This window comes from Microcaecilia unicolor, chromosome 5, assembly GCF_901765095.1.
Source record: "Microcaecilia unicolor chromosome 5, aMicUni1.1, whole genome shotgun sequence".
In the NCBI taxonomy this organism is placed as follows: Eukaryota; Metazoa; Chordata; class Amphibia; order Gymnophiona; family Siphonopidae; genus Microcaecilia; species Microcaecilia unicolor.
The window spans coordinates 122,357,249-122,383,194 of record NC_044035.1 but is presented as its reverse complement, the minus strand read 5'-3'; the positions used below and the strand labels follow the sequence as shown (position 1 = coordinate 122,383,194).

The 25,946-nt window shown below is 40.3% G+C and overlaps 1 protein-coding gene across 1 annotated transcript in view; it reads right to left on the bottom strand.

Annotated features, from left to right (window-relative positions):
- ZMIZ1 (zinc finger MIZ-type containing 1) overlaps positions 1 to 25,946 on the bottom strand; it is a 1,052,488-nt gene that overhangs the window by 404,000 nt on the left and 622,542 nt on the right. Inside the window, 1 exon segment of the mRNA XM_030203240.1 lies at positions 17,169 to 17,279. Coding sequence (XP_030059100.1) covers positions 17,169 to 17,228 — 60 coding nt within the window. The 5' untranslated portion in view covers positions 17,229 to 17,279.

The following is a 25,946-nucleotide window of genomic DNA, read 5'->3' as shown; positions in this document are numbered from 1 at the left end:
CGTTTCTCTTTTCAGAAATGTGTTCATGGTTGTGAATGCTTTTGGATGCTCCTTTCTTTTTGGGATAAACACAATACAACCTTCCCTCTGGTGGGACAGGTTTGACAAACTTGGCCTTTCAGAGGGAGAAGACTGTTGATAAAAAGGCTTCATTTTAGATTATGTAAGAAGACTTTTTTGGGATGATGAATAGACGCCATCTTTCAGCATTGCTTATCAAGGTTAGAACAGGCCATCAGTTTGTATAAATTTAGCTTCCTCACAACAGAGAGGCCACAACAAAGACTGTAAATACTGGATATTTCCCTTGGAACCAGTCAAACTCCAACACCAATTTTGACTGGATAGCTGCATGTGGTTTTAAGCTTTTCCTGTTCTCGGTGTTCAGCTCTGCTCAAAGTAGTGGTGGTATCTCTTCTGAGAAAAATGGTATCTCTTCTGAGAAAAAGACTGCATTTCAGGAAACCATTTTGAAGTTTTTGAGGTGCTGAATTTGAATCAGAAATAGTAGAAGCTCTAAAAATTCTTGTGGCAGTCCTTAATTACAGCCTTTACTTCTCTGACTATGCCTTTGAAAAGACTGACTCTGCATATTAGCAAACCTTTCCTGAACATCTGCATAAATACCTTAAGTTCACAGTCATGGCAGCCTGTGTCAGTAGCCACTACAGAGGCTCTTGATATCATCCTGGACACATCATAGGTCAACTGAACTAGATGTTTCTTACAATTTTGCTTTTATTGTGAAATTCATTATACATTTCTTGGGAGTAAATGTCTGTGAACCCCACAGTTAACTTTCACAATGGAGTTCATACTAACAAAACATTGTTGAATATCTGAAAGTTGGACCTTCCAAAAAGTCCAAAATAATTTAAGCTCACAGTCTTGGGGTAGCCACTTTTTAGAGCAAATTTGATTACCCCTGCCTCTTTATTGATTCATATATGATTTACTTTGCAATACATAATGGATGCTTCATGGGAGATGAACAGATGAAGTTTGCTCCCGTGAACTATTTAGGAACGAATCCCTAACACAAAAATTTAATCGGTTCACCTTTCTGTTGAATTGGTATTTTCACTCATCATCAATGCTTGTTCTCACTTTTTCCATTTGTTTTCCTCAGATGTTGTTGAGAATATTGCTTTAACTGTGCTTAGTAATTTCTCTCTTGCTTTGAGGTTTTTTTTTCCATTAGCCTAAAATACGATTCACCCACAGATTTGGAGTCTGCATGAGACTGTAAGCAGGGCAGAAACATTGGTTTTCACTCCACCATAATGAATAGACCACAGATGCAAGAAAGTCATTAGCTGATCAAATAGGTCCAATAAGAAAAAACTCAGTACATTGTATGAAATTTCAAATTTATTGTCATTATTCTTTGTGCCAGCAGCAATATGACATTCTACCTTTTAATCTTATGTGTTAATTTAACAGCTATCCATTCCAGTATCAAATAAAACTCAAGAGAAAGAGAGAGAGACAGATGAGCATTGCAGGTCTATTTTCTCTCTGAAATGAAATACTTTTGTTCATAATTGATCTATGTGCAGAGTCAAATCATGTCCTAAATTACATATTCTAAATGAATATTTTTCAGAAAATCTCAAATAAGAGTAATGCAGCAAATTTAAAGATCTAAAAGAATTCATTATGTTGTTAGTCATAAGATACTTTGCAAAACAGAACCACCACAAAAAGGTCCAATAATTGTATTTAACTTTGCTCAAGAGTTTACTATAACCTCAGTGATAAAAAGTCTGGTAAAGGTTTAGGGATATATTTCCTATGGAAATCATTCATTTTAATTCCAAGGATGCACAGCTACACAGTATTCATCTGACTTTCTAAAGACTATATAGCCTATAGTCAGGGCTTATTTTGTGCCAATATGCAAGATTATTCTCCTAATTCCTGGTATATATGCTAATTTGGTTTGTGTCATTTTGGGTATGCTGGAGTGGTAACAGTTTACAGAAATTATGTATAATTTAAAAAAATTCACAGTTATTTTTATTTTCCTATACTGGTGTAATATTTTCAATGATACAACGCTATCACAGATACTCTACAATCAATACAGATAATCTCAATGTGTGTAAAGCAGAGTTGTTAATCTGTGAGGGAAAAGTCTCAACCGCTACAGCTATATTGTATACACCTAAGTGTTCATTTTATAGCCTGTAGAAAAAGTCATCATAGACTTGAAAAAACCCTCAATTTTTTACTTATATAGAATTTTTGTTTGCTTTATTTTATCAAAAAAGTAAAATCACCACTTATCTTGCCAAATGTTTCTTTTGAAAAGGCGCTTAGTCCGGTTAAATAATGAAAATGCAATGGTTCCAATTAAAACTATTCGGGTGAGCTGTGACGCGTCAGTCCGTGATTGGACTGAGCCAGCAGTCTAGCATATGACGTTCTTACGCTCGATTGGGTAGAACTTCTTTTTAATTGCCCAACTAAGCCAGGTGAGGACGCCAACAAATTTCTTCACAGAAGACACGATCTTCCTTAGAGAAAAACTAAGTCAGATTTTGAATAAAGATTTTGAACAAAGGTATGATGACATGATTTGTCTGTGAGGTATTACTATTATAACACTATTCGAATTTGAATTTTTCCTGCTTTTCATTTAATTATTTTGGCGCAATATTTTCAGGTGCAAGAAGGTTCCCTGACGAAGATACTCGAAACGGGACCGTAGGAACCATTGCATTTTCATTATTTAACCGGACTAAGCGCCTTTTCAAAAGAAACATTTGGCAAGATAAGTGGTGATTTTACTTTTTTGATAAAATAAAGCAAACAAAAATTCTATATAAGTAAAAAATTGAGGGTTTTTTCAAGTCTATGATGACTTTTTCTACAGGCTATAAAATGAACACTTAGGTGTATACAATATAGCTGTAGCGGTTGAGACTTTTCCCTCACAGATTAACAACTCTGCTTTACACACATTGATATTTTCAATGATGCCTATTTATATGCGCCATGGCTGGTAAAAGGGGTATGGCTACCTTAGGGGCAGAGACATAGATAGTTACCCCACCTCTAAGGTTACCCATAATGAGTACCAGTATTTTTTCCTATAATGATCAAATTCAAACTTCCATCTATGCATCTAAAGGGGGAAGTGATCAAGGTGGGTTACCATTAAGACATGTTAATTTAGTGTTAACCCCAGTAATTAGTAGCTAGGTCTCAATGCATAAAATGGGACCTGAGCTAAAATAGCATGAGTTAGTGGTAAAATGACATGTCTTAGTGGTGGCCCACATTTGATAATGTAACTCATCTTGAGCTACTACTGAAAAAGGAGTGAGCAAAATCTAAATAAATAAATAACCTATGCCCCTAAATCCAAAGATTAGGCTCCTATTTGTTTTTCAGATATAAGGACATAAAACTCTCTTGCTAACCTTATAGAAATACAATAAGCTTAATATCTAGTCCCCCCCTTCTACCTCAGCCACAAGGGACATTTACACTTTTAGACTAATACAAATCAGAGAATTAGACTGACTCTAAGAGGAAACTTCAATAGATAAAACTTTAATTTGTCTCTACTCCATAATTTTGTAGGTCTTCCTTTGACAAATTTTATTCAAAATAAATACTTCCTCCTCTAGTAACAAATTCACTTAAGCAGTCCATACAATCACTCCACTACTATACAGAGTAGAGAACTCTACCAAATTTTTCTGGGCTGCATTTGGTGGAGAGCTAGACTAGACATTGAACTCAAGAGAAGTTAAGACTTAAAGTCTCATATAAGGAACCTAATGTGTTTAAATAAGCGAAGCAATGGGTTAACATTCCAATATTTGTTTGTGCACACAAAGTCAACAGTCACTGCAAAGATCTCATAATTCTTTCCAAACTTTTGGTCTCAAAGAGGGGCATAATCGAAAGGGATGTCCAAGTTTTGCTGAGGACGTCCTCACAAAATGTCCCGAAGGAGGGGCGGGGAAACCCGTATTATTGAAACAAGATGGACGTCCATTATTTGTTTCGATAATATGGTCGGGTGTGCCCATATCTTGAGATTTAGTTCATCCTTAGAGATGGTCGCCCCTAGACTTGGTTGTTTCTGATTTTCGGCGATAATAGAAAACAAGGACACCCATCTCAGAAACAACCAAATGCAAGCCCTTTAGTTGTGGGAGGAGCCAGCATTCGTAGTGCACTGGTCCCCATGGCATGCCAGGACACCAACCGGGCACCCTAGGGGGCACTGCTGTGGACTTCAAAATTGCTCCCAGGTACATAGCTCCCTTACCTTGTGTGCCGAGCCCCCCAAACCCACTACCCACAACTGTACACTACCATAGCCCTTATGGGTAAAGGGAGGCACCTAGATGTGGGTACAGTGGGTTTGTGGTGGGTTTTTGAGGGCTCACATTTACCACCACAAGTGTAACAGGTAGGGGTAGGCGATGAGCCTGGGCCTGCCTGCCTGAAGTGCACTGCACCCACTAAAACTGCTCCAGGGACCTGCATATTGCTGTGAGGGACCTGAGTATGACATTTGAGGCTGGCAAAAAATATTTTTAAAGATTTTTTTGAGGGTGGGAGGGGGTTAGTGACCACTGGAGGAGTAAGGGGAGGTCATCCCTGATTATCTCCCGTGGTCATCTGGTCAGTTCAGGCACCTTTTTGTGCCTTGGTCATAAGAAAAACACAACCAGGTAAAGTCGTCCAAGTGCTCGTCAGGGACGCCCTTTTTTCCCATTATGGGTTGAGGATGTCCATGTGTTAGGCACGCCGAAGTCCAGCCTTCGCTCCGCATCTGACACGCACCGATGAACTTTGGTCGTCCCTGCGATGGAAAGCAGTTGGGGACATCCAAAATCGGCTTTCGATTATACTGATTTGGACGACCCTGTTAGAAGGACACCCATCTTCTGATTTGTGTCGAAAGATGGGCGTCCTTCTCTTTCGAAAATAAGCCTGACAATCTTATCCAGAATGAACAAATTTCTTTCCTTGCTGATCAACTCATGTCTAAATCCACAAAAAAGGAAATCAAAGGAAGCACAAGTCAATAAAATCCTCCTTTCCTGATTTCTTTTTTTTTTTTTTAAACCTACTTAACCAAGCATTCAAGCTCATCATACACTAGCCAGGAGAAAACCAAGTCAGTGAAATATTCCAAGCTTCAGTGGCTACTTGGAAGAATGCAATTTCCCCTAATTTATTTCAGTCTGGGTATGTGGCACAAACGAAAGGGCAAAGGAGCTCATGAACTAAAAAAACATGGAATTATTTATCTAACATGTCAAGCCTTGACCAGTATCTGCGACTGTTCCTATTCTTATTGAGTCATCTACTATAATTTCATTACTAATTTAGATGACTGTCTTTTAGTTGGAGTAAATAAACCAAATAAGCCATCTTAAGTCCTACAGAAACAATTCTGACAAAAAGTTTGTATTTATGCTGTCTATGAATCAAAGAAATACAAAACAGGAGCAGTTTATCAAACCCAGAAATATACAAAAAATATAAAAGAAATATAAAAGAACCAATATTTATACATATTCAGGAAAATCATATCAGCTAGCTTGATCTAAACCTGTGGCTCATTAAAGATTTGCCCAATGCATGAAAGCCATTTCTTGTTGTAGAAAATAATCAAACTTAAGTTAACAATTCTCTTTCTAAATAATTAAAACTACCATCCCAAATGTAGCATAGCAAAATTATCCTGACACAACTGTGTTTTGCACTATTTATTCTGTGTCAAGAGGATAGCTTTTAAACACTAAGGGGGTATTTTACCTAGGTGCACTAGCGTTTTTAGCTCATGGTAAAAATCAGCTGGCACTAGGGTTACCATATGTCCGGATTTACCCGGACATGTCCTCTTTTTGATGACATGTCCGGGCAACCGGGTGGATTTTGCCAATCTGCCCATTTGTCCGGATTTCTGGACAAACGGGCAGATTGCTAGCCTCCCCTCCCCTTACTTACTACTGCCCTGGTGGTCTAGTGACCTCTTCCGCCTTCAGGGCAGGAAAGAGCCCCCTCTTTCCTGCCTGGAGCACTACCCTGCATGCATCCTTCCTGTTCCTGATCTCGGCGCCGATTCAAAATGGCCGCCGAGAGTTGAAGTGACCTCACGAGACTTCAACTCTCGGTGGCCATTTTGAATCGGCGCCGAGATCAGCAACAGGAAGGTTGCATGCAGGGCAGTGCTCCAGGCAGGAAAGAGGGGGCTCTTTCCTGTCCTAAAGAGGTCACTAGACCACCAGGGCCATAGTAAGTTAAGGGGAGGGGGATGACAGGGAGGGGGAGTGATGGGGTGTGTGACGGGGGAGGGGAAAATGTGAAAGGGGGCAGGGTGAGGGCGTGAAAGGGGGTGGGGTGTGAAAGGGGGCCTGGTGGGTGAAAGGGGCGGGGCATGCGTCCTCTTTTTTTGGGGGACAAAATATGGTAACCCTAGCTGGCACTAAATGTTGAGATGCCCATAGGAATATAATGGGCATCTCAGCATTTAGCGCCAGTTGATTTTTAGCATGAGCTAAAAACTCTAGCGCACCTTAGTAAAAGGCCGCCTAACATTCCTAATTTTCTTTCGCATGAAAGAAAGAAAAATCTTAAACATATTAACAGATAGTTCACGCAGAAATATCAGGGCTAAACCAATAATAAAAAAAAGATTCATTTTGATATATTAGGATAACATGAAATGACTCTTTGCATAGAAATTGGTGTGTTCAATTCCAAAGAATACTATTCCATCATAAACAAGTAAACAATAAGCATACTTTCCTTTACTGCATTGTGAAAATGAGACCAATTGTACATTTATGTAGAAAATTGTAATATGCTTCTAACTTATATGTTGCAAATTCTCCTGAGGCCAAAAATATATCTTGATGTATGGTAACTACAACTTGAGAAATACATATCAGCTTTATACAATTTGAGTTTATTTAAACTGACAAAAAAAGGCTGATGTAAGAAAAATATGGGAAAACGTTAATCGACTGTGATTGCTTGGATAATAAATTATATATATATAGTGCCTTGTAAGCCATCTTTGTGCATTTTTCACATTCTAAAGTCTAAAAAAGAATTCAAAATTAATTCAAGTAGGGGTTTGTTTCACTGATCTACACAATACACTTTACACTTTCAATGTGAAAAAACAATTACAGAAATATTCAAAGAGTAATTAAGAAACTAAAATGTTTTGACTGCCTGTCTTCACACCTTTTATTAGAGCATATCCAAATTTGCTCCATTTCCAAAAATTGACTTGGGGCCTTTTTACTAAGCTACACTAAAAACTCGCTAAGCGGTTTACATTTAATAGTATGTTATCAAAAGGTTAGCTAACATTAATTAGTAATAACTTACAGTGGAACTGTTCAGTATACAGTAAACAATATTACATTACATTTTATTAACTAGCTAGACATGGTTGAGCATAATAGTTTATATAAGATCATATTTAATATGAAACTTGATAGTCTTTGGAACTCATAGTCTATAATATAGACCCTTTGCCATTTTTATTGGGACAAATTTAGGTTCTATGTGAGTGTTCTGCTAGGTTTAGCAGGTGGTTTGTTCTTATTGGATGTGGTCCTCTATCCGCGAAGGTTTGAAGAAAGGGAGAGAGAGATGCTGCAACATGTTTTATAACAGGGGAAGGTGTGAGAGGGAGACAGAGAAGTATTCTTCATTGCATCCAGGATGGGGCTTTTAAGGATGGAGATGGCTGTGCTAGGGGAAGGGGGGAGGGGGGACCATGGTGTACAATTGCATGAGATGCAGTTATAGCTTCCTACAACCCTGGTTCAACAACCTTAACAGTACAAAACCAGTGATTCACAGAGGTTTTACTTAGGGGCAATGTCTCCGTTAGTTTTGTGCATCCAACACAGCCCCCAAGGAAAACAGCAGTATCTACAGAAGTCAACAACGAATTTATTGCTATTAATTAAAAAAAAGAGGAAGAGAAAGAAGAAACCTCAGTCTTCTTCACAGCACTCAAATTCTTTTAGAGCTGCAATTTCTCATTTGTCAGTCTCATAACAAAATTCCAATAATGTGCTTCAATCCATGGCAACATGCAAAAAGTGAAAGTACTTAACTTAGCACAAAATCACTGCCATCAAGCTATTTCGGGGCACAAGCATAGGAAGGAATTTCGCCAATGAGGTGAAATAATTTTTTGCATTAAGCAGCAGAGCTTCTTTCTATGGAACAGACAGTTGCAAAGAGGGTGATACTGATGAGAATCACCTTATATATATAGTGGGATAGGACACTTTACAAAGCTCAAGTAGATCAACCTAAGGAGCCATTAAACTAGCAATGGGCTTTCATTTCCCCATTAAAAAAAAATTTACCATACAAAAAAGTGTCTGATTCCAGTATCATCTCAGGAATAGCAACATATACTCTTTCAATACCAGACACACTGTGAAATAATAGAAACCTGTACAAAAAAGTCAATCAGGACCTACAACAAATCTACCATTACAGCACTGACTTCCAAAACTCATACAACAAGGATCCTACCTAGGACAAGGCAGAAACCTAAATATTGCAGCGAGCCCTAGAGCATCAGTACACCTATTAGGAAAACTGGAACAAGACAGATTAATGCAAATTCCTAAATATCTACTCCATGTTAACAGAATATCCAGCTTTGGATACACATACAGAATACAGACAGACCCTCATCAAATAAAAAATAAATAACCACAAAGTGAAAACAGAAGCATGCATACATAAATTAAATAGAAACACCAAGAAGCCAGACACTGAATGCTGTGCAACAGAAAATCAGAAAGATTAAGTCCCCCCTGTAATGTGCAAAATAAAAACAAAGCAGATGGGGCTAGCATGGGTGGGTGGGGCAACCAGGAGTAGCCTAATGGTTAGTGCGGTGAGCTGAGAACCTGGGAAAATGGGGTTTATTCCCACTGCACCTCCTTGTGACCCTAGGCAAGTCACCTAACTCTCCACAACCTTAGATACAAAAACTTAGAGTAAGTGCCCACTAGGGACAGAAAAATATATCTGTATACAATATGTAAACACTTTGGTTGTCCCACAGAAAGGCAGTATATCAAATACATTACCCTTTACCATTGCCTCAGAGGACCCAAGCCTGTCTGAAGCTGAAGAAGACATTGCCTGATAGCAGGCTTTGGAGTCCTCTCCCAAATTTCTGCAGTAGCCCCCAGCCATATCTAACACTAGCCCTGGCAGGTATACATTCCAAAAAATGACATATTCCAATCACTAACTAGAAAATATTTTTCTAATTGTGCTGGTCTCAAGCTCTGGTGTCTGCTTTCCTTTGTCTTCTCTTAACTCTCTTTCCACGGTTTCCAGTCCATTTGGCCATTTCTCTCTATTCCAGTCCTCACTTCCTTACCACATCCATCTCTAACAGCAATCTCTTTCTTTCAACTTTCTTCCATTAATTTTTCTGTTTCTCTATCCAGATTTCAGTCTTCCTCCTTACCAACAAGTCAATCTCCTTCTTTTTACCTATAGCTACACCTATAGATGACACTAGAATTGGACATTTTTTTGTATGGTAAGATTTTATGGGGAAATGAAAGCCTGTTGCCAGTTTAATGGTTCCAGAGGTTGATCTACTTGAGCTTTCTAAAACGTTCATGTTCTATCCCACCATATATAAGGTGATTCTCATCAGCATCACCTTCTTTGATGTTATAATGCCTTTGTATCACTCCATGGTGTGAATATTGTGTGCAATTCTGGTCTCCATATCTCAAAAAAGATATAGTGGAATTAGAAAAGGTACAGAGAAGGGCGATGAAAATGATAAAGGGGATAGGATGACTTCCATATGAGGAAAAGCTAAAAGAACTAGGGCTCTTCAGCTTGGAGAAAGACAGCTGAGGGGAGATATGATAGAGGTCTATAAAATAATGAGTGGAGTGGAATGGAATGGGTAGATGTGAATCGTTTGATTACTCTTTCCAAAAATATTAGGACTAGGGGGCACGCAATGAAGTTATAAAGTAGTAAATTTAAAACGAATTGGAGAAAACATTTCTTCACTCCATGTGTAATTTAAACTCTGGAATTCGGTGCCAGAGAATGTGGTAAAAGCAGTTAGTTTAGCGGGGTTTTAAAAAAGGTTTGGATAGCTTCCTAAAAGAAAAGTCCATAAACCACTATTAAAATGGACCTGAGGAAAATCCACTGCTTATAAGCAAGATAAAATGTATTGTATTGTTCTGAAATTTTGCCAGGTACTTGTAACCTAGATTGGCCAGTGTTGGAAACAGGATACTGGGCTTGATGGACCTTCGGTCTGTCCCAGTATGGCAATACTTATATACTTATCTCTTTCCTTCACCCCTACCCCACACTCCCATTCTCCATTGATCTCACATTCTCCAATCTCTCAGTAGATCCCTCTTTTTTCTCTTTCATCTTTCCCCCATGCCTATCAGTTCCCCTTTCTCCTCCTCCATGGGTCCAGCATCCCCTTTCTTTCTCTCCTTCCCATCCAGTGTCTCCCATCAAGCATCCATCTGTCTCACTAGTTTCCTACTCTAATGTACAGCATCCCCTTTCTATCACTGTAGTTCCCTACCCCCATGTCTAGCATCCTGGACACATTTCTCCCCATGCCTACATGGTCCAGAATCCCCTATGTTCCCCTCCATTGTGGTCCAGCATTTGCCCTTACCTGCATTCCTATACTCATCCAGGCACAACATCAGACCATTCTTTTAACATAAGTGTCCCCGTCTCCCACCCTACCATCTGCTAACACTAGCCTTCACTTTTTATCTCTCTCCCTCCAATTCGCCACCTCTCCTCTCTGTCCACCTATTCCCCCCATATCCAGCAACTCCTCATTCAGTTCCATATCCCTATCCCATGTCCAACATCTCCCCATCTCTCGTACTCCCCACCCATGCGATCCAACATCTCCTCTTAATCTTACCCATCTACATGATCCATCATTCCCCATCTCCAGTTGGATCTCTCCATGGCCCACATGGTCCAGCACCTCCCTCACTGCTGCAACTCCTCATGCTTACCAGGCAGTCCAATAAGACAAGAAAGTGATACCATCTACAACAAATGGGAATACACATGCTGCATGGCAAGTCGCTGAACTTCTTACAACCATGATAGTTAAAAAAAAATCTGACGCATCCCAGCCCAGAAAATAAGTGTATGTCAGAGGGGGCAGGACAAACTAAATAGGTTACTACTGGATGTGCCTTCCTTTCAGCACATTAGATTGGATGACTACCGGTCAATCATATTTTAATTAGCTCACTGTGTATGGTTTATTGTTACCCACCTAGAACAATGGATAGTGCAGGCTATAAATATTTTAAATAAATAAATAAAACATCCAGTCCTGTTTCTTTGTTTTAGCTAATGTTGTTAAAATCAAATAAGATGCTCCATTGATCCTTATTCTGTTTCGCTAATGGCAGTCGTGAAAGAGACCAGATGGCTAACACTACATTCAACTGTAGATCAGTCACTTGCCTCAAGAGTCCTTCCAGACTCCTTAAAAGGAGCTGTAGTGCTTCCTATTTTCAAACTGGCACCAGACTCTGGCAATTCAGCTAGTTATCAACCAATCTTGAACTTTATGTTCTTGGCAAAATTAGTTGAAAAATGTGTTCTGACACAGCTGGATGACCATTTGAATGAAAATGCGCTACTAGATGATTTCAGTGTGGTTTTTGAAAAAGTAATTGAAAACAGTAGTCAAATGCTCCTTGTAATGTTAGACATCCCAGCTGCATTTGACATGGTTGACCACATGATTCTTATAGCTCGTTTCAATCCCTTTGGTATTGAGGAAAGCGCTGGGAAGTGGTTTGAGCCTTCTTTTGCTAACCAAAGTTATACGGTGAAATTTTCTGATTCTAAATCAGTCTAGAAACCTTTGTCTTTTTGAGCATCACAAGGATCAGCACTGTTCATAACCTTGTTCAATATATGCCCATTAGCAATGTTTTTAGAATGTATGCAGAGAACATATAGCAACTGTTTCCGGTTGCCTCAACTGACCCTACTGAGTTAAAAACAAGTATTGAATGAGATTAGTCAGTGGATGATTACTAAATGATTAATTTTAAAGGTGAAAAAGGATTATTAGGGAGCAGAAAATGTCCTGTCCTGTGTCGGGGACTACATTTCATACAGACAGTGCCAATCTGTGCCTGCTGTGCCATAATTTGAGTATTGCATTAAATGAACGTTTGCCTTTGCAGCATCAGATTCAGAAAGATGTGGTGGCTTTCTTTTATAGGCAGAGGTCAGTAAGACACCTGGGCAATTTAGGGGCTCATTTTCAAAGCACTTTATAAGTCTAAGCTCCATAGGTTGCTATGTAACTTTGTAAGTCGAAGTGCTTTGAAAATACGCCTCATAGTGTCCCCTGGTGAATTTTGCACTGTCCTTCAATCTTGATAACTGTAACACCATTCGTTTAGGGCTTCCTGCAAAGTTACTTTGGGTACTGCAGTTGATCCAGGGCGCTACTCTCATGTTATGATCCTTGAGATTGTGTGACACCAATTTTGCAATCTTTGCCTTGACTTCCAGCAATTCAACATGTAAAACATAAATTGCAACAGCCTGTATTCAAAGCTTTGCATTATGCTTCTTCATCTTACTTAAACTGCCTGTTGCACTTTTGCTCCTCTAAATCTAGTTTGTGTTTTGTTTACGAACAATGTTTAAGTCCCCCTGTTTTGGGAAGGCAAACTCTTGTTAAAAGAAATTATGCCTTTTCTGTAGCTGCTCCTCATCTTTGAAATGGCTTGCCTGATCAGCTGTGAGTACACCGAGGAGGATTTGGGGGGGGGACACCGGTGCCGGAAAGAATATTTAAAGCGGGGGAGTCGGAGAAACTAAACGAATTCTCTGTAACCTTGGAGGATGTAATGGGTCAGTTCAGCAAGCTGAAGAGTAGTAAATCACCGGGACCTGATGGTATTCATCCCAGAGTATTAATAGAACTAAAAAAATGAACTTGCGGAGCTACTGTTAGAAATATGCAATCTGTCCCTAAAATCGAGTGTAATACCGGAAGACTGGAGGGTAGCCAATGTTACTCCGATTTTTAAGAAAGGTTCCAGAGGAGATCCGGGAAATTATAGACCGGTGAGTCTGACGTCGGTGCCGGGCAAGATGGTGGAGGCTATTATTAAGAATAAAATTGCAGAGCATATACAAAAACATGGACTGATGAGACAAAGTCAGCACGGATTTAGTGAAGGGAAGTCTTGCCTCACCAATCTAATGCATTTTTTTGAGGGGATAAGCAAACATGTGGACAATGGGGAGCCGGTTGATATTGTATATCTGGATTTTCAGAAGGCGTTTGACAAAGTGCCGCACGAAAGACTCCTGAAGAAATTGCAGAGTCATGGAATCGGAGGTAGGGTATTATTATGGATTAAGAACTGGTTGAAAGATAGGAAGCAGAGAGTAGGATTGCGTGGCCAGTATTCTCAGTGGAGGAGGGTAGTTAGTGGGGTCCCGCAGGGGTCTGTGCTGGGTCCGTTGCTTTTTAATGTATTTATAAATGACCTAGAGATGGGAATAACTAGTGAGGTAATTAAATTCGCCGATGACACAAAATTATTCAGGGTCGTCAAGTCGCAGGAGGAATGTGAACGATTACAGGCGGACCTTGCGAGACTGGGAGAATGGGCGTGCAAGTGGCAGATGAAGTTCAATGTTGACAAGTGCAAAGTGATGCATGTGGGTAAGAGGAACCCGAATTATAGCTACGTCTTGCAAGGTTCCGCGTTAGGAGTTACGGATCAAGAAAGGGATCTGGGTGTCGTCGTCGATGATACGCTGAAACCTTCTGCTCAGTGTGCTGCTGCGGCTAGGAAAGCGAATAGAATGTTGGGTGTTATTAAGAAGGGTATGGAGTCCAGGTGTGCGGATGTTATAATGCCGTTGTATCGCTCCATGGTGCGACCGCACCTGGAGTATTGTGTTCAGTACTGGTCTCCGTATCTCAAAAAAGATATAGTAGAATTGGAAAAGGTACAGCGAAGGGCGACGAAAATGATAGTGGGGATGGGACGACTTTCCTATGAAGAGAGGCTGAGAAGGCTAGGGCTTTTCAGCTTGGAGAAGAGACGGCTGAGGGGAGATATGATAGAAGTGTATAAAATAATGAGTGGAATGGATCGGGTGGATGTGAAGCGACTGTTCACGCTATCCAAAAATACTAGGACTAGAGGGCATGAGTTGAAGCTACAGTGTGGTAAATTTAAAACGAATCGGAGAAAATTTTTCTTCACCCAACGTGTAATTAGACTCTGGAATTCATTGCCGGAGAACGTGGTACGGGCGGTTAGCTTGACGGAGTTTAAAAAGGGGTTAGATAGATTCCTAAAGGACAAGTCCATAGACCGCTATTAAATGGACTGGAAAAATTCCTCATTTTTAGGTATAACTTGTCTGGAATGTTTTTACGTTTGGGGAGCGTGCCAGGTGCCCTTGACCTGGATTGGCCACTGTTGGTGACAGGATGCTGGGCTAGATGGACCTTTGGTCTTTCCCAGTATGGCACTACTTATGTACTTATGTACTTATGTACAGAACAGTTTATTGTGCTTTAGGTAGTTATTAAAAGCCTATTTGTTTTCTGAGACTTTTGATTACGCAACAGTAATGTTTTATTTTTCAGTCACCTCATCACATGTACGCGTGTGTTTTGGGCGCACGCAGATCCATTTTTCAGCGCGCCTGTAAAAAGGCCTTTTTTTTAAATATTATTGCCAAAAATAGACATGCGACAAAATCAAAATTGGTGTGCGCCCATTTTGGGTTTGAGACTTTACCACCAGCCATTGACTTAGTGGTAAGGTCTCACGCGTTAACTGTGAATGTAGAATGATGATTAATGCCCAGTTTCTGCTGTGCGCCAGAAAATAAAAACTATTTTCCGGTGCGCGTAGTGGAAGCACGTCAAAAATGAAATTACCGCGAGGGCCATACGGTAGCTGGGCGGTAACTCCAAATTGACGCATGTTGGGCGCGCGTAGGTGCCTATGCGGCTTAGTAAAAGGGCCCCTTAGTGTTTGATGATACATAAATAAAATTTTCATGTGTGAAATACTACATTGTTCCTGGAGTAATACTTTGCATTTCTCACTGCATTTGTGCATCTGTCACTTGTCTTTCCTTGTTTGCTGATCCAACTGTTCAGAGATTATTTTCTCTTGCTTTATTCTCTGCATGTGCTAGTAGTTTCTCCCTTATTCCTTCTATTCATTGGAATGTATGTACAAATTAATGGATTGAGGCAAATTCTGGATGATTACTTTCTTACCTCAATACCTTTTGTGTATTTGGGTCTGTTGATGCTTTTAGGTAAGGGGGGGGGGGGATAGGACTTATATACCGCCTTTCTGTGGTTTTTGCAACTACATTCAAAGCGGTTTACATATTATATACAGGTACTTATTTGTACCTGGGACAATGGAGGGTTAAGTGACTTGCCCAGAGTCACAAGGAGTTGCAGTGGGAATCGAACCCAGTTCCCCAGGATCAGAGTCTGCTGCACTAACCACTAGGCTACTCCTCCATTCTAGGCACAGATGCCTATAATAGTAATTCTGCATATAATCTATTTCTATGAAGGCCATTCCCCCCTATTTCTAGGAATGCATTGCCCCTGGTTGCTAAAAGTTGCATTGTACACATAGAGAGTTTTCTTGTTCATTCTTCCAGTCTTTTAAGATGCTTATGGGACCAGTCTACAATTACAAACTGTATGACAGCAAGCAAATTGCTAGCTGGCTGACATAGAATAATGTGGGAGGGAGGTTCTGGAAGCCAAATTTAGACTCTTAGGAAGAAAGATGAAATCTGGAACCTCCGGGGCAGCATTTTCAGAAGTGTTCTCTGTTCCACATGCTTATATGCTTCAAATTAGTGTGCTATCCACTGATTATCAGCAGCATTACTTCATTAATTCCACTGAAAATCACTACAGACCACCCCAGGACTATCTGGAAAGCATCAGGATAGTCCAGGGGAGGTGCCAGGGTGGAGCAAGGATTCACCCAGAGGTCGATGTTATTCAGTGCCAGGTATCTTGATAACTTGGACAGCTTTTTCCTGTCTTAAATTGACTGGATATTATCATTATCCAGATATTCGCAGCAGTCAGCACCATATCTTGATATCCAGTGACAAATAAACAAGTGTAACTTTAATTGTCATGGCTGACACTTTAAAGTACTGCTGGCTGCAGTTTGAATATTGCCTCATTAGACTGTACTTCCACTTGGACAAGGAAAGAACATGTGCACTGCTCATCACTCACCTTGAACTTGGATTTAGAAAAAGTGAGTACAGTATATACTCGAATATGGCTCAAAAATGGGGGGTCTCAGTTTATATTTGAGTCCCCACCAGATGACCAGCGCTTTTGTCCTCCCCTCCCAATAACTGGCACTACTGTCCCTATAGCATCCACCATTCCCTCCCTTCCCCAAGGTGTCCTGCTGCAGCCGGCTCTGCCCCCCAGCTGGAAACTCCCACTCACTCCATCCATTGTAAAGAGGACATCCCCCCATTCCAGACCCATCATAGGTCCCCTCCCAGGGCCTCTGTTATAATCTTGGTGGTCCAGTGGTGAGCTGGGGCAGAAAAAATCCCTCCTACGCTCCTGCTCGTGCAGTCTCCGTACTGAAAATGGATGCTGCAAGTTTCAGCGGCAGTCTCGCAATATTGCTGTGGGAACTTGCAACAGCTATTTTCGGTACAGAGACTGCACAGGCAGGAGTGTAGGAGAACTGCTCCTGCCCCAGCTCACCACTGGACCACCAGGGCTTTAAAGTAGGTCTGGGGAGGGGGTGGGGTTTTCTCTTTACAACGGAGGGAGTGAACGAGCGGGAGTTTCCAATTTGAGTGGCGGCTGGGGGGCAGATCTGGCCACATCAGGACACCTTGGGAAAGGGAGGGAATGGCAGGAATTCCAGATGCCTCAGGGGAGGGTGGGAGGGAAGGAAGAAGATAGAGGCTTACTGTATTCAAATATAAACTGAGATAACATTTTCCCCTAAAAAAGCAGGGAGAAAGGTTAAGTCTTGACTGTACAGTACTGAGGACACAGTTCAAGAATACAAACGAGGGACGCACAAACATACCTGTTTTATGCACTGTAGTCGGTCATTAGTCTGCTGTATGTGCCTGTCCATAGAATTCATTTTGATTGTGTCCTTTTAGCTTCTACATGAAAGCCATTAAAGTTCTTCAATCTAAAAGATAAAACAATAAAGATCAAGGACTATATTTTGAACACTCAGTCAAATGATGTACAAGTGATATTGTAAACAATGCTAGAAAAAAAAGTAAAATTGAAACATAAAGATACGTGTACTTCCTGGTAATGTTTTTATGGGGTGTAGGAGGAGAACAGAAATATACACAACCTCTGCATTTAAATACAAGAATGGCATCCCTAAATCACAGGACACCTTCCCAGGTAAATGGAACTCCGGAGGGAGCTTTTGTAAGGCCTCCAAACTTCCTTTAAACAAACAAACACAGAACTGCACCATATCCTGCCAAAGGAAATGGCGGATGTTGCCTGACACATTGCAGAAATATAAATAAAATAATAAAAAACAAAAAGACTTCATTGGGAAGTCTTCATATCTGTTGTCACAGTAAATCCAAGTTAGCTCAATGCCCAAAAAGTGCTAGAACACACCCAATAATAAGTAATACAGAGCCCACTTGGGACCAGTCTCAGTTGATGAGCTGATTTGAATAGTCTGTGATGAAGCAAAAGCCTAAACATGCTGATGAGAAACTACCAAAAGAATTCCTGGATCAAGTTGCTCAAAAGTACAAATTATTAATGGAAATCTAAGAAAATTTCAATGCATTTGAATATCGTTTGGAGCACTGTCAGGTCCATCACTGTTAAGTGAAAGTAGTTTGGCACCACCAAGGCACACCAACTTTAGGCCATCCCTTCAAAGACAGACAAGGGGAAACAACTGCTTGCCCTGGTACACTACCAATCCCAGGGCAAACCGTGGCTACCCCATGTCTGTCTCAATAGCAGATTATGGACTTTACCTCCAGGAACTTGTCCAAACCTTTTTTAAACCTAGATACACTAACTGCTGTTACCACATCATCCGGCAAAGAGTTAACTATTCATTGAGTGAAAAAATATTTCCTCCTATTTGTTTCTGCCAGGTACTTGTGACCTAAATTGGCCACTGTTGGAAACAGGATACTGAGCTAGATGGACCATTGGTCTGATGCAGTATGACTATTCTTATGTTCTTAATATATAGGGTTAGTTATCGATCAATGTCTTCTAAGTGTGGCGGAACTTATCTTATTTCTCCACAATAAGATAAGTTTGTAGTTATTTATCCTGTTTTTAAGTGAAGTGGTGAATTAAGTTACTGGTTTTGTTTTTGTGTGATCATACTTTTATTTAGGAAGGTATTTTCCATGGACGATGAAGAATAAAACCTGCAGCGGATAGGTTTTGAGCAGCTTGGATTTGAGTACACAGTTTTCTCTTTCCTTTTTTTTTTTTTTTAAAGTTTTATTTAGCTTATTATTTGCAATTAGAGATATTTAGTCTTTCTTTTTTTTTTTGGGGGGGGGGGGGGGGAAGAAAGGTGTTGATATATTTTTTGACTACAAATTATATAAGAAATGTTCCCATTTTCTAGTCATAAGTTACATAACCGACAAGGGATGCTCTAAACCAATCATAAAGCAAATAAAGATTACAAGCCAGTCTAATTTATCCATTTATGTTGCAATACTGTAGATCCTAACTGATCTCCAACTTTAATAAACTATCTTTAAGTCTAAATATGTATATTTATCTATATGTACGCAAACACACTAGTAGATACCTGCAAAAATATCTGCAGAAGGAAGGTATTTTCGTATGCCCTGTCCCCACTTGTAAGACTCCAGAACTTGTGGTCCCTCTCAGAGCCGGTCTTAGGGCGAGGTGACAGAGGCAACCGCATAGGGTCTCGCGCTCAAGGGGGCCCCACACGGTGCGCCTGAAGTCACCCCGCCCCGACTGCCCGAGCACCAGTCCCCCCTCCCTTTGGATTTTAAAAGTTACCTCGCGTTGACGTCGGGACGGGTTACAGCGCCGGCAGGTAGCAGCAGCAGCAGCTAGTGAAAAAAGCGCGAGCTGCTCGGCACTTCCTTTCCCTCGCTCAGCTCTGGTCCCGCCCTCGTGGAAACAGGAAATGAGGGCGGGACCAGAGCTGAGTGAGGGAAAGGAAGTTTCACTGACTGCTGCTGCTACCTGCCGGCGCTGTAACCTGTCCCGATGTCGACGAGGTAACTTTTAAAATTCAGAGGGAGGAGGGAGGGAGCTGGGTGGGAGGGAGGGGGGCCTTTGGAGCTGGGAGGGGGGAGGAGGGGGGCCTTTGGAGCTGGGAGGGAGGGGGCCTTGGAGCAGGGGGCCCTGGGGGGGAAGCCCTGGAGCTGGGGGCCCTAGGAGGGAGGGGGGCCTTGGAGCTGGGAGGGAGCGGCTCGGAGGGAGCAGCTCAGAGGGAGCGGCGGCTGGCCCTGGAGCTAGGGTGGGGGTGGGGCTATGATGGGGGTGGGGCTATGATGGGGGCGTGGCTAGGGTGGGGCCCCATCAAATTGGTCTGCATAGGGCCCCGCACTTGCTAAGACCAGCCCTGGTCCCTCTTTTACCCCGCCTCTGTCACTCCAGCTTGCACTGAGTGATCTAGCCATCACAGCTGTTTGCTGGATCGGAAAACCCATGCAGACTGAGTTGAAGTCTTCCTCTAAGGTGGTAAGCTAATGTCATAGAGGCCAGATCAGTGAGCATGGGCACTGGCACACACATGTTCAACCCACTGGTCCCAAACAGACTCTCTCTCTCTCACTGGTCTGTAGCACATTATATAGGTAGAGATATACACAGGGAAAAGGGAATGGGACTTATATACCGCCTTTCCGTGGTTTTTTCCAACTACATTCAAAGCGGTTTACATGTTATATACAGGTACTTATTTGTATCTGGGACAATGGAGGGTTAAGTGACTTGCCCAGAGTCACAAGGAGCTGCAGTGGGAATCAAACCCAGTTCCCCAGGATCAGAGTCCGCTGCACTAACCACTAGGCTACTCCTCCACTCACCACACACACTTACCCCCTAATTCTATAAAAGTCACCAAAAATTGTGTCCACATATTTGGGCATGCGACCAATTTGTACAAGCAATTTAACTGAAAAGAGCTAATTAGCATCAATTGGCTTTTTAACAAGCAATTATTGGCACTAATTAGATTTAATTGGAATTTATGCACATAAATTTGGGTGCGGGATTTGCACCTAAATTTTAAATGAGTAAAAAAAAGGGTTCACAAATGGGAGAGTCATGGGTGGAACTGGGGCATTCCTAGCATTTACGGATGTTGCTATAGAATAACAGGGGGGATACATGCCCAATTTAGGCACATACATTTGCATCATGTTTCCCAGGCATAACAGTAAACTACAAAACCAAAGACCTTAACTCAATGCCTGCAAATAGCAGTACCTTTTACTTTCTTTATTTGTTCATTCTTTGTATATATACAGATATTTTATTATATACTCTTAAAGAGTGCCCTCAGGAGACACCACTTATAAAGGCTATATCATTGATTGTTTTGCCTAGTGGCATAGCATCTCTTCATCGGGCTATCTCTTAATTGTACATTTTTTAAGGTGCTATTGCAAACACACATGAGTGCTCAAACTAAATGTGCTCAATAAATGATAAACAAAACTTATCTTTAATCCATGTCTCTAAAGTTTACGATCCACATAGGCTTCCCCTGGTTAAGCCCAACACCGCGGGTTTCAATGCTTTCCTCAGGGACTCGGGTTAATTGCCCTCACAAAATCCACAAAGACCTTTAAGCTGAGACACCAACGCTGAATACTTTTTCAGTTCCCCAGGATCAAAGTCCACTGCACTAACCACTAGGCTACTCCTCCATAGTATTAAAACATGCTTTATGAATATGGTGTCAGATGCTGCTGAAGGTACTTTACCTCCAGGTAAGAAGTGCTTGTCATTTATGGTACCGGCACCAGGACCACAATGCAAACACTCATGCTGGTTATAATATGGTGATATTTACAGAACAAAAGAACTCCAGATGAACTTAATTACCCTCCATTAGAACACCTCTAAAATGTAGCAATCATCATCCCTGGGAAAGGATATTTGTATTCTTCTTACTAGAAATCTAAATGCATCACTGTCACACAATGAAAAATTCCAGAACACAGCATTTCCGTGTGTCCCACGCAGAGAATTGGTCTGAGTGTTCTGTACTGAACTGATAATGCTCTCTCTTGGCTCCTGCAGGATTAAGCTCCAGAAAACAAATCTCTACTGCTAGACAGCTGAATGAGGTCTTATAACATTTGGCAAGTACAGAAGGGTCCTACCAGTGTGAGCTTTTGTCAGCAATAGAAGCATCTCATCTCTCTCTCTCAAAAATATATTATATTCACACATTCTTATCTGTATCACATACACACACATGGTCTTTGCTGTCATTTTTTAAAGTTTCTATGCTTAACAGGATGTAAAATCCTTGAAATAACACATTTATAGAGATTGTGATGTAACATTTAGTTGGTTACAGTTTGCCATATATAAACCATTGAATGAAAGGGAATAAAATCATTGCTCAGTTTATATACTTTATTATCATGGGGACATTTAGAAATTACAAATGTGAACAGTATGAAGGATTCATGCATTAAAGAACAGCTGTTGTTGCTTTGCAATCCACTGTTGCACTCTGCCTTTGCTGCTACTGAGAGCAAGCCAACACAATTCAGTCTTTTCAGGAACCATTTCCCAGTCAACTGTAATCAAGAATATGAGATATAACCCCAGAAAACAATCACTTTTATTCATGTATTCCTATTGTGCCACAGAAAGAAAAGAATAAATATACTAGGCAGACATACTGAAAGTGAAAGGGTATTATACTGTTCCACTAAACCCTATCAGTGATATATTCAAGTTAATCAGCTGCGCAGATTATGCACAGACATCAACAAATTGTCAATTTATAGGTTGATCGCAACAATACCATTAAGAACCTCTTCACAACTATACTGTTTCATTTGATGCCTTACAAATCAATGTCTCTCTCAATATCTGTTTTGAAAAGAATACCCTCCAAGAAAGTTCTAGAATCTCTAATTTCTAGGTTTTGATTAGCATATATCAAAGTCGTTGGTGCCAGGGCCTTAAAATCTTACTATCTGAATGTCATCCAGAGAAGATGAAGAGAGTTGATAGCCCTAGCCCCATTTTTAGAAATTAATACCTATGTTTCTTAACGTGTGCTATAGGTGCGTTAGTGTTTACAACGCGCGTAAATGGTTTACGTGCGTTAAAAACACTAACGCGCCCATAGAAATGTATAGGCACGTTAGCGTTTAACGTGCCTTAACTTTAAAGGCATGCTAGAAATGCTAAACTCATCTTAGTAAACATACACCTAAGTGTTGAGGTCACTTGGGAGAATAGTTACTAAAAACTGCTACTGTTAACATATGTTAACACTAACTTGTGCTATTTTATCACAGGTCCCATTTTATACAATGAGACCTACAGTACTAATATCTGGGATTAACAGTAAAATAACACGTTAACAGTAGTCCATGTTAGTAACTACACCCTTAAGGCCCTTATTTTAGAAGCTCTGTTCAGGACTGGTATATACACATGTATATCACATAGGCATGTAAAATAGTTAAAGTGCCCGTAGAAGCCAGTGTTTACATGTGTAAATCTACAGTATGTGTAGACTGCAAGGAGGTATGGTTAGAATTAAAGATATTTAGAGTTAAAGATAGATTAGTAAAATTGGAGCTCAATTAGTATCTATAGTATTGCAACATAAATGGATAAAGTAGATGGGCTTGCAATCTTTATTTGCTTTATGATTGGATATGAGCATCCCATGTTGGTTATGTAATTTATGACTGGAAAGTGGGAATATTTCTTATATAATTTGAAGTAAAAAAATATACCCCCCCCCCCCCCCACATACACAAAAGACTAGATATCTCTAATTGTAAATAATCAATAAACTAAAAAAAAAGAGAAAAGAGAAAACTGTGTACTCAAATCCAAGCTGCTCAAACCCTATCTACTACAGGTTTTATCCTTCATCGTCCATGGAAAAAAATTTCTTAAATAAATGTATGATCACAGAAAAACAAAACCTGTATTTTAATTCACTACTTCACTCAAAAACAGGATACATAACTACAAACTTATCTTATTGTGGAGAAATAAGATAAGTTCCTCGACATTTAGAAGACAATTATTGACAACTAATCCTATACGTTTGGGCAAAACAAAAATCTACACATGTATTCCCCATTCCAAATAGAATGAAAGTTGCCGCATGCCAGGCCACTTTTATCACAGCAGGAAAAAGGCTGTTTTTAAAATGGAGGTCGTTAATGGCCGTGCACTAATAATTGGTGCATGGCTATTTACTGCCTAAGCCCTTACCGCCTCCTATTTAGAAGGTGGTAAGGGCTCACGCACTAACCCAGCGGTAATCGGGCAGCACATGCCTACTTCCCACACCTTGCGATACAAAATTATTTTCTAGTGGGGGAAATGGCACGTGCCAAACACAAAACTACCACTGGGTGCCTAGGCACAAACAATTGCCACATGCTACCTGCATGGTAGCCCTATCACCAGTTGATAAAAGGGCCCGATATGTGGGGGTTTTTAAAGGGCTCATTTCAGTCAGCCCTTTATAAAAAGGATTAAGAGACGAATAATCCTTAATCCCCCATTATTTCACCCTTCAAACAAACAAATTAAAGATTGTGGCCTCTGTAGTTAATTATGAGTACTCACATGTGTAGGTTCCCAAACTGGCATGCACGCTGAGTTAATTCCTTGAGTTCTGAAATAACATGTTACATGTGAGTTGGTTCCAAAGCTTTTTCCATTGATGTTTTCCACATTTGCAATTGTAAAATGAAAGCTCCTGCCAGACCTGGCAGCAAATAAAAAGTGCATTCCTCCATGTATTTTACAAAAGGCTCTAAATTGGCAGATTCTTTCCTAAAATACTACCAGAACTGTATACATTCCAACCTGGACATATCAATTCTGATTTCTATGTTCTATCTAAAATGGGCCTTCACATCTCCCATATCACAACAACAAACCCATTCACACCGGAAGAGACCACCACTATAATCTGAATGGAAGACAGAATTTACACAGAGAGAAAAGAGGCTAAGATGTCTAGAATCCCAAAAGTAAAAAACTTGCAGTCTTGCTATGATGTTACTCTTTCCGTAAATGAATGAATTTCTATTTTTAGAGTTACCAGCACAAATACTAATCTTTCAGAAACTATATAATGTATAAGCATTATTATTAAGAATAGATTACTGTCATGAGCATCCATTTTAATAAGATGGACAAATCAATATCAGACCCATGTACAGAATACAAAAGCCAAGGCATTAACATAGATATGAAGTTGAACACAATGACTACAGGTGCTAAAGTGTTTTTGACTTCTCAGACATTTGAGGATCCATCACCAGAATACCTTTATGTAGCATCAGTAACTTTTTTTTTCTAAGTTTCAATATTATTATTATTTTATTTGTTACATTTGTACCCTGCGCTTTCCCACTTATGGGAGGCTCAATGCGGCTTACATATTGTATACAGGTACTTATTTGTACTTGGGGCAATGTTACATTCATATAACCAAAAATGCTTAAGAAATATCAGCAATAAAGTCAAAAGAAGTTTCAACCTTAAACTTAAGGTAGCAAATACCACTTAAACTTAGTCCACAATACTTTAGACCAAGATACAAGGAAAAAGAAAAAAAAAAAAGCACTAAATCAGTTTAGAGCAGGAAAGAGCGAGATACACATAAAGCCAGTTTAACAGCATATAATTAACAAGTGGGAGCATTCAGAGAAGCATCTCACCTTTAGAAATTATAAATTCCTGCAGTTTCTTTGGGTCAAAGAACACAATTAGTTAAGTGTAGAGACACCAAACATCTACAAGCAAATTTCAATACAAAAGATTCACCTAAAGTGAGGACTCTTGGTTTTAAAGCCAAGAATTCGCTTCTTCTTTTCTGCGTGTCTCTTGCTAAGACTGAAAAGATCTTAACCTTGGAACGCAAAAAAAGTGCGTTCATATGGCAAAAGTATATTATTTCTGTCTGGCTCTAAAGCAAATGTTACTAAAAGAGTTGTTCGTTCAGTTATAACTTCCAAAGAGCTCTCCAAAAATTCAGTCAGATTTAATCCAGGTTGAGGATTCACGGATGACGTTTTCGAGAAACCCACAATATATTGGGCTCTGACTATGGGTGGGAAAACCCTCAGCCGGAATTCCCAATATTTCAATATCCCAATATCTTTTCAGCATCCCTAAAGCCGGTATTAATGGTGATTTATGAAAATTTAAAAATCTCAAATTATTCCTTCTTCCATTGTCTAAATATTCCAGCTTTCTAGCTTGAATATCTCTCTCCCTGGTGACTGTTGATGTAAAGCTCTGTAATTGTTTGAGTTCAACTTCTAGTGAGTCAGTCTTAATTATTTGAGAATCTATTTTCCCAGGCATTACTTAAAATGTTTGTTTTAAATCCAAAACCTCTCCCCTAAGAGAGTTGGTTACCTGAAGAAGTGAGGAGTTCAAACCCTGAATTGCATCCCACAAGGACTCCATAGTCACCACAGCTGTTTTTTTTAAACCCCCACTTCCAGTGGAAGCACCTCCTAAGTTGAAGGCTACGTAGACAATGCTGAATAGCCTGCATTCCCTCCGATGTAAAAATTCCTGGGGTTGAGGCAGCGACAGGCTCTCCTCATGCAGGCTGAGAACACGA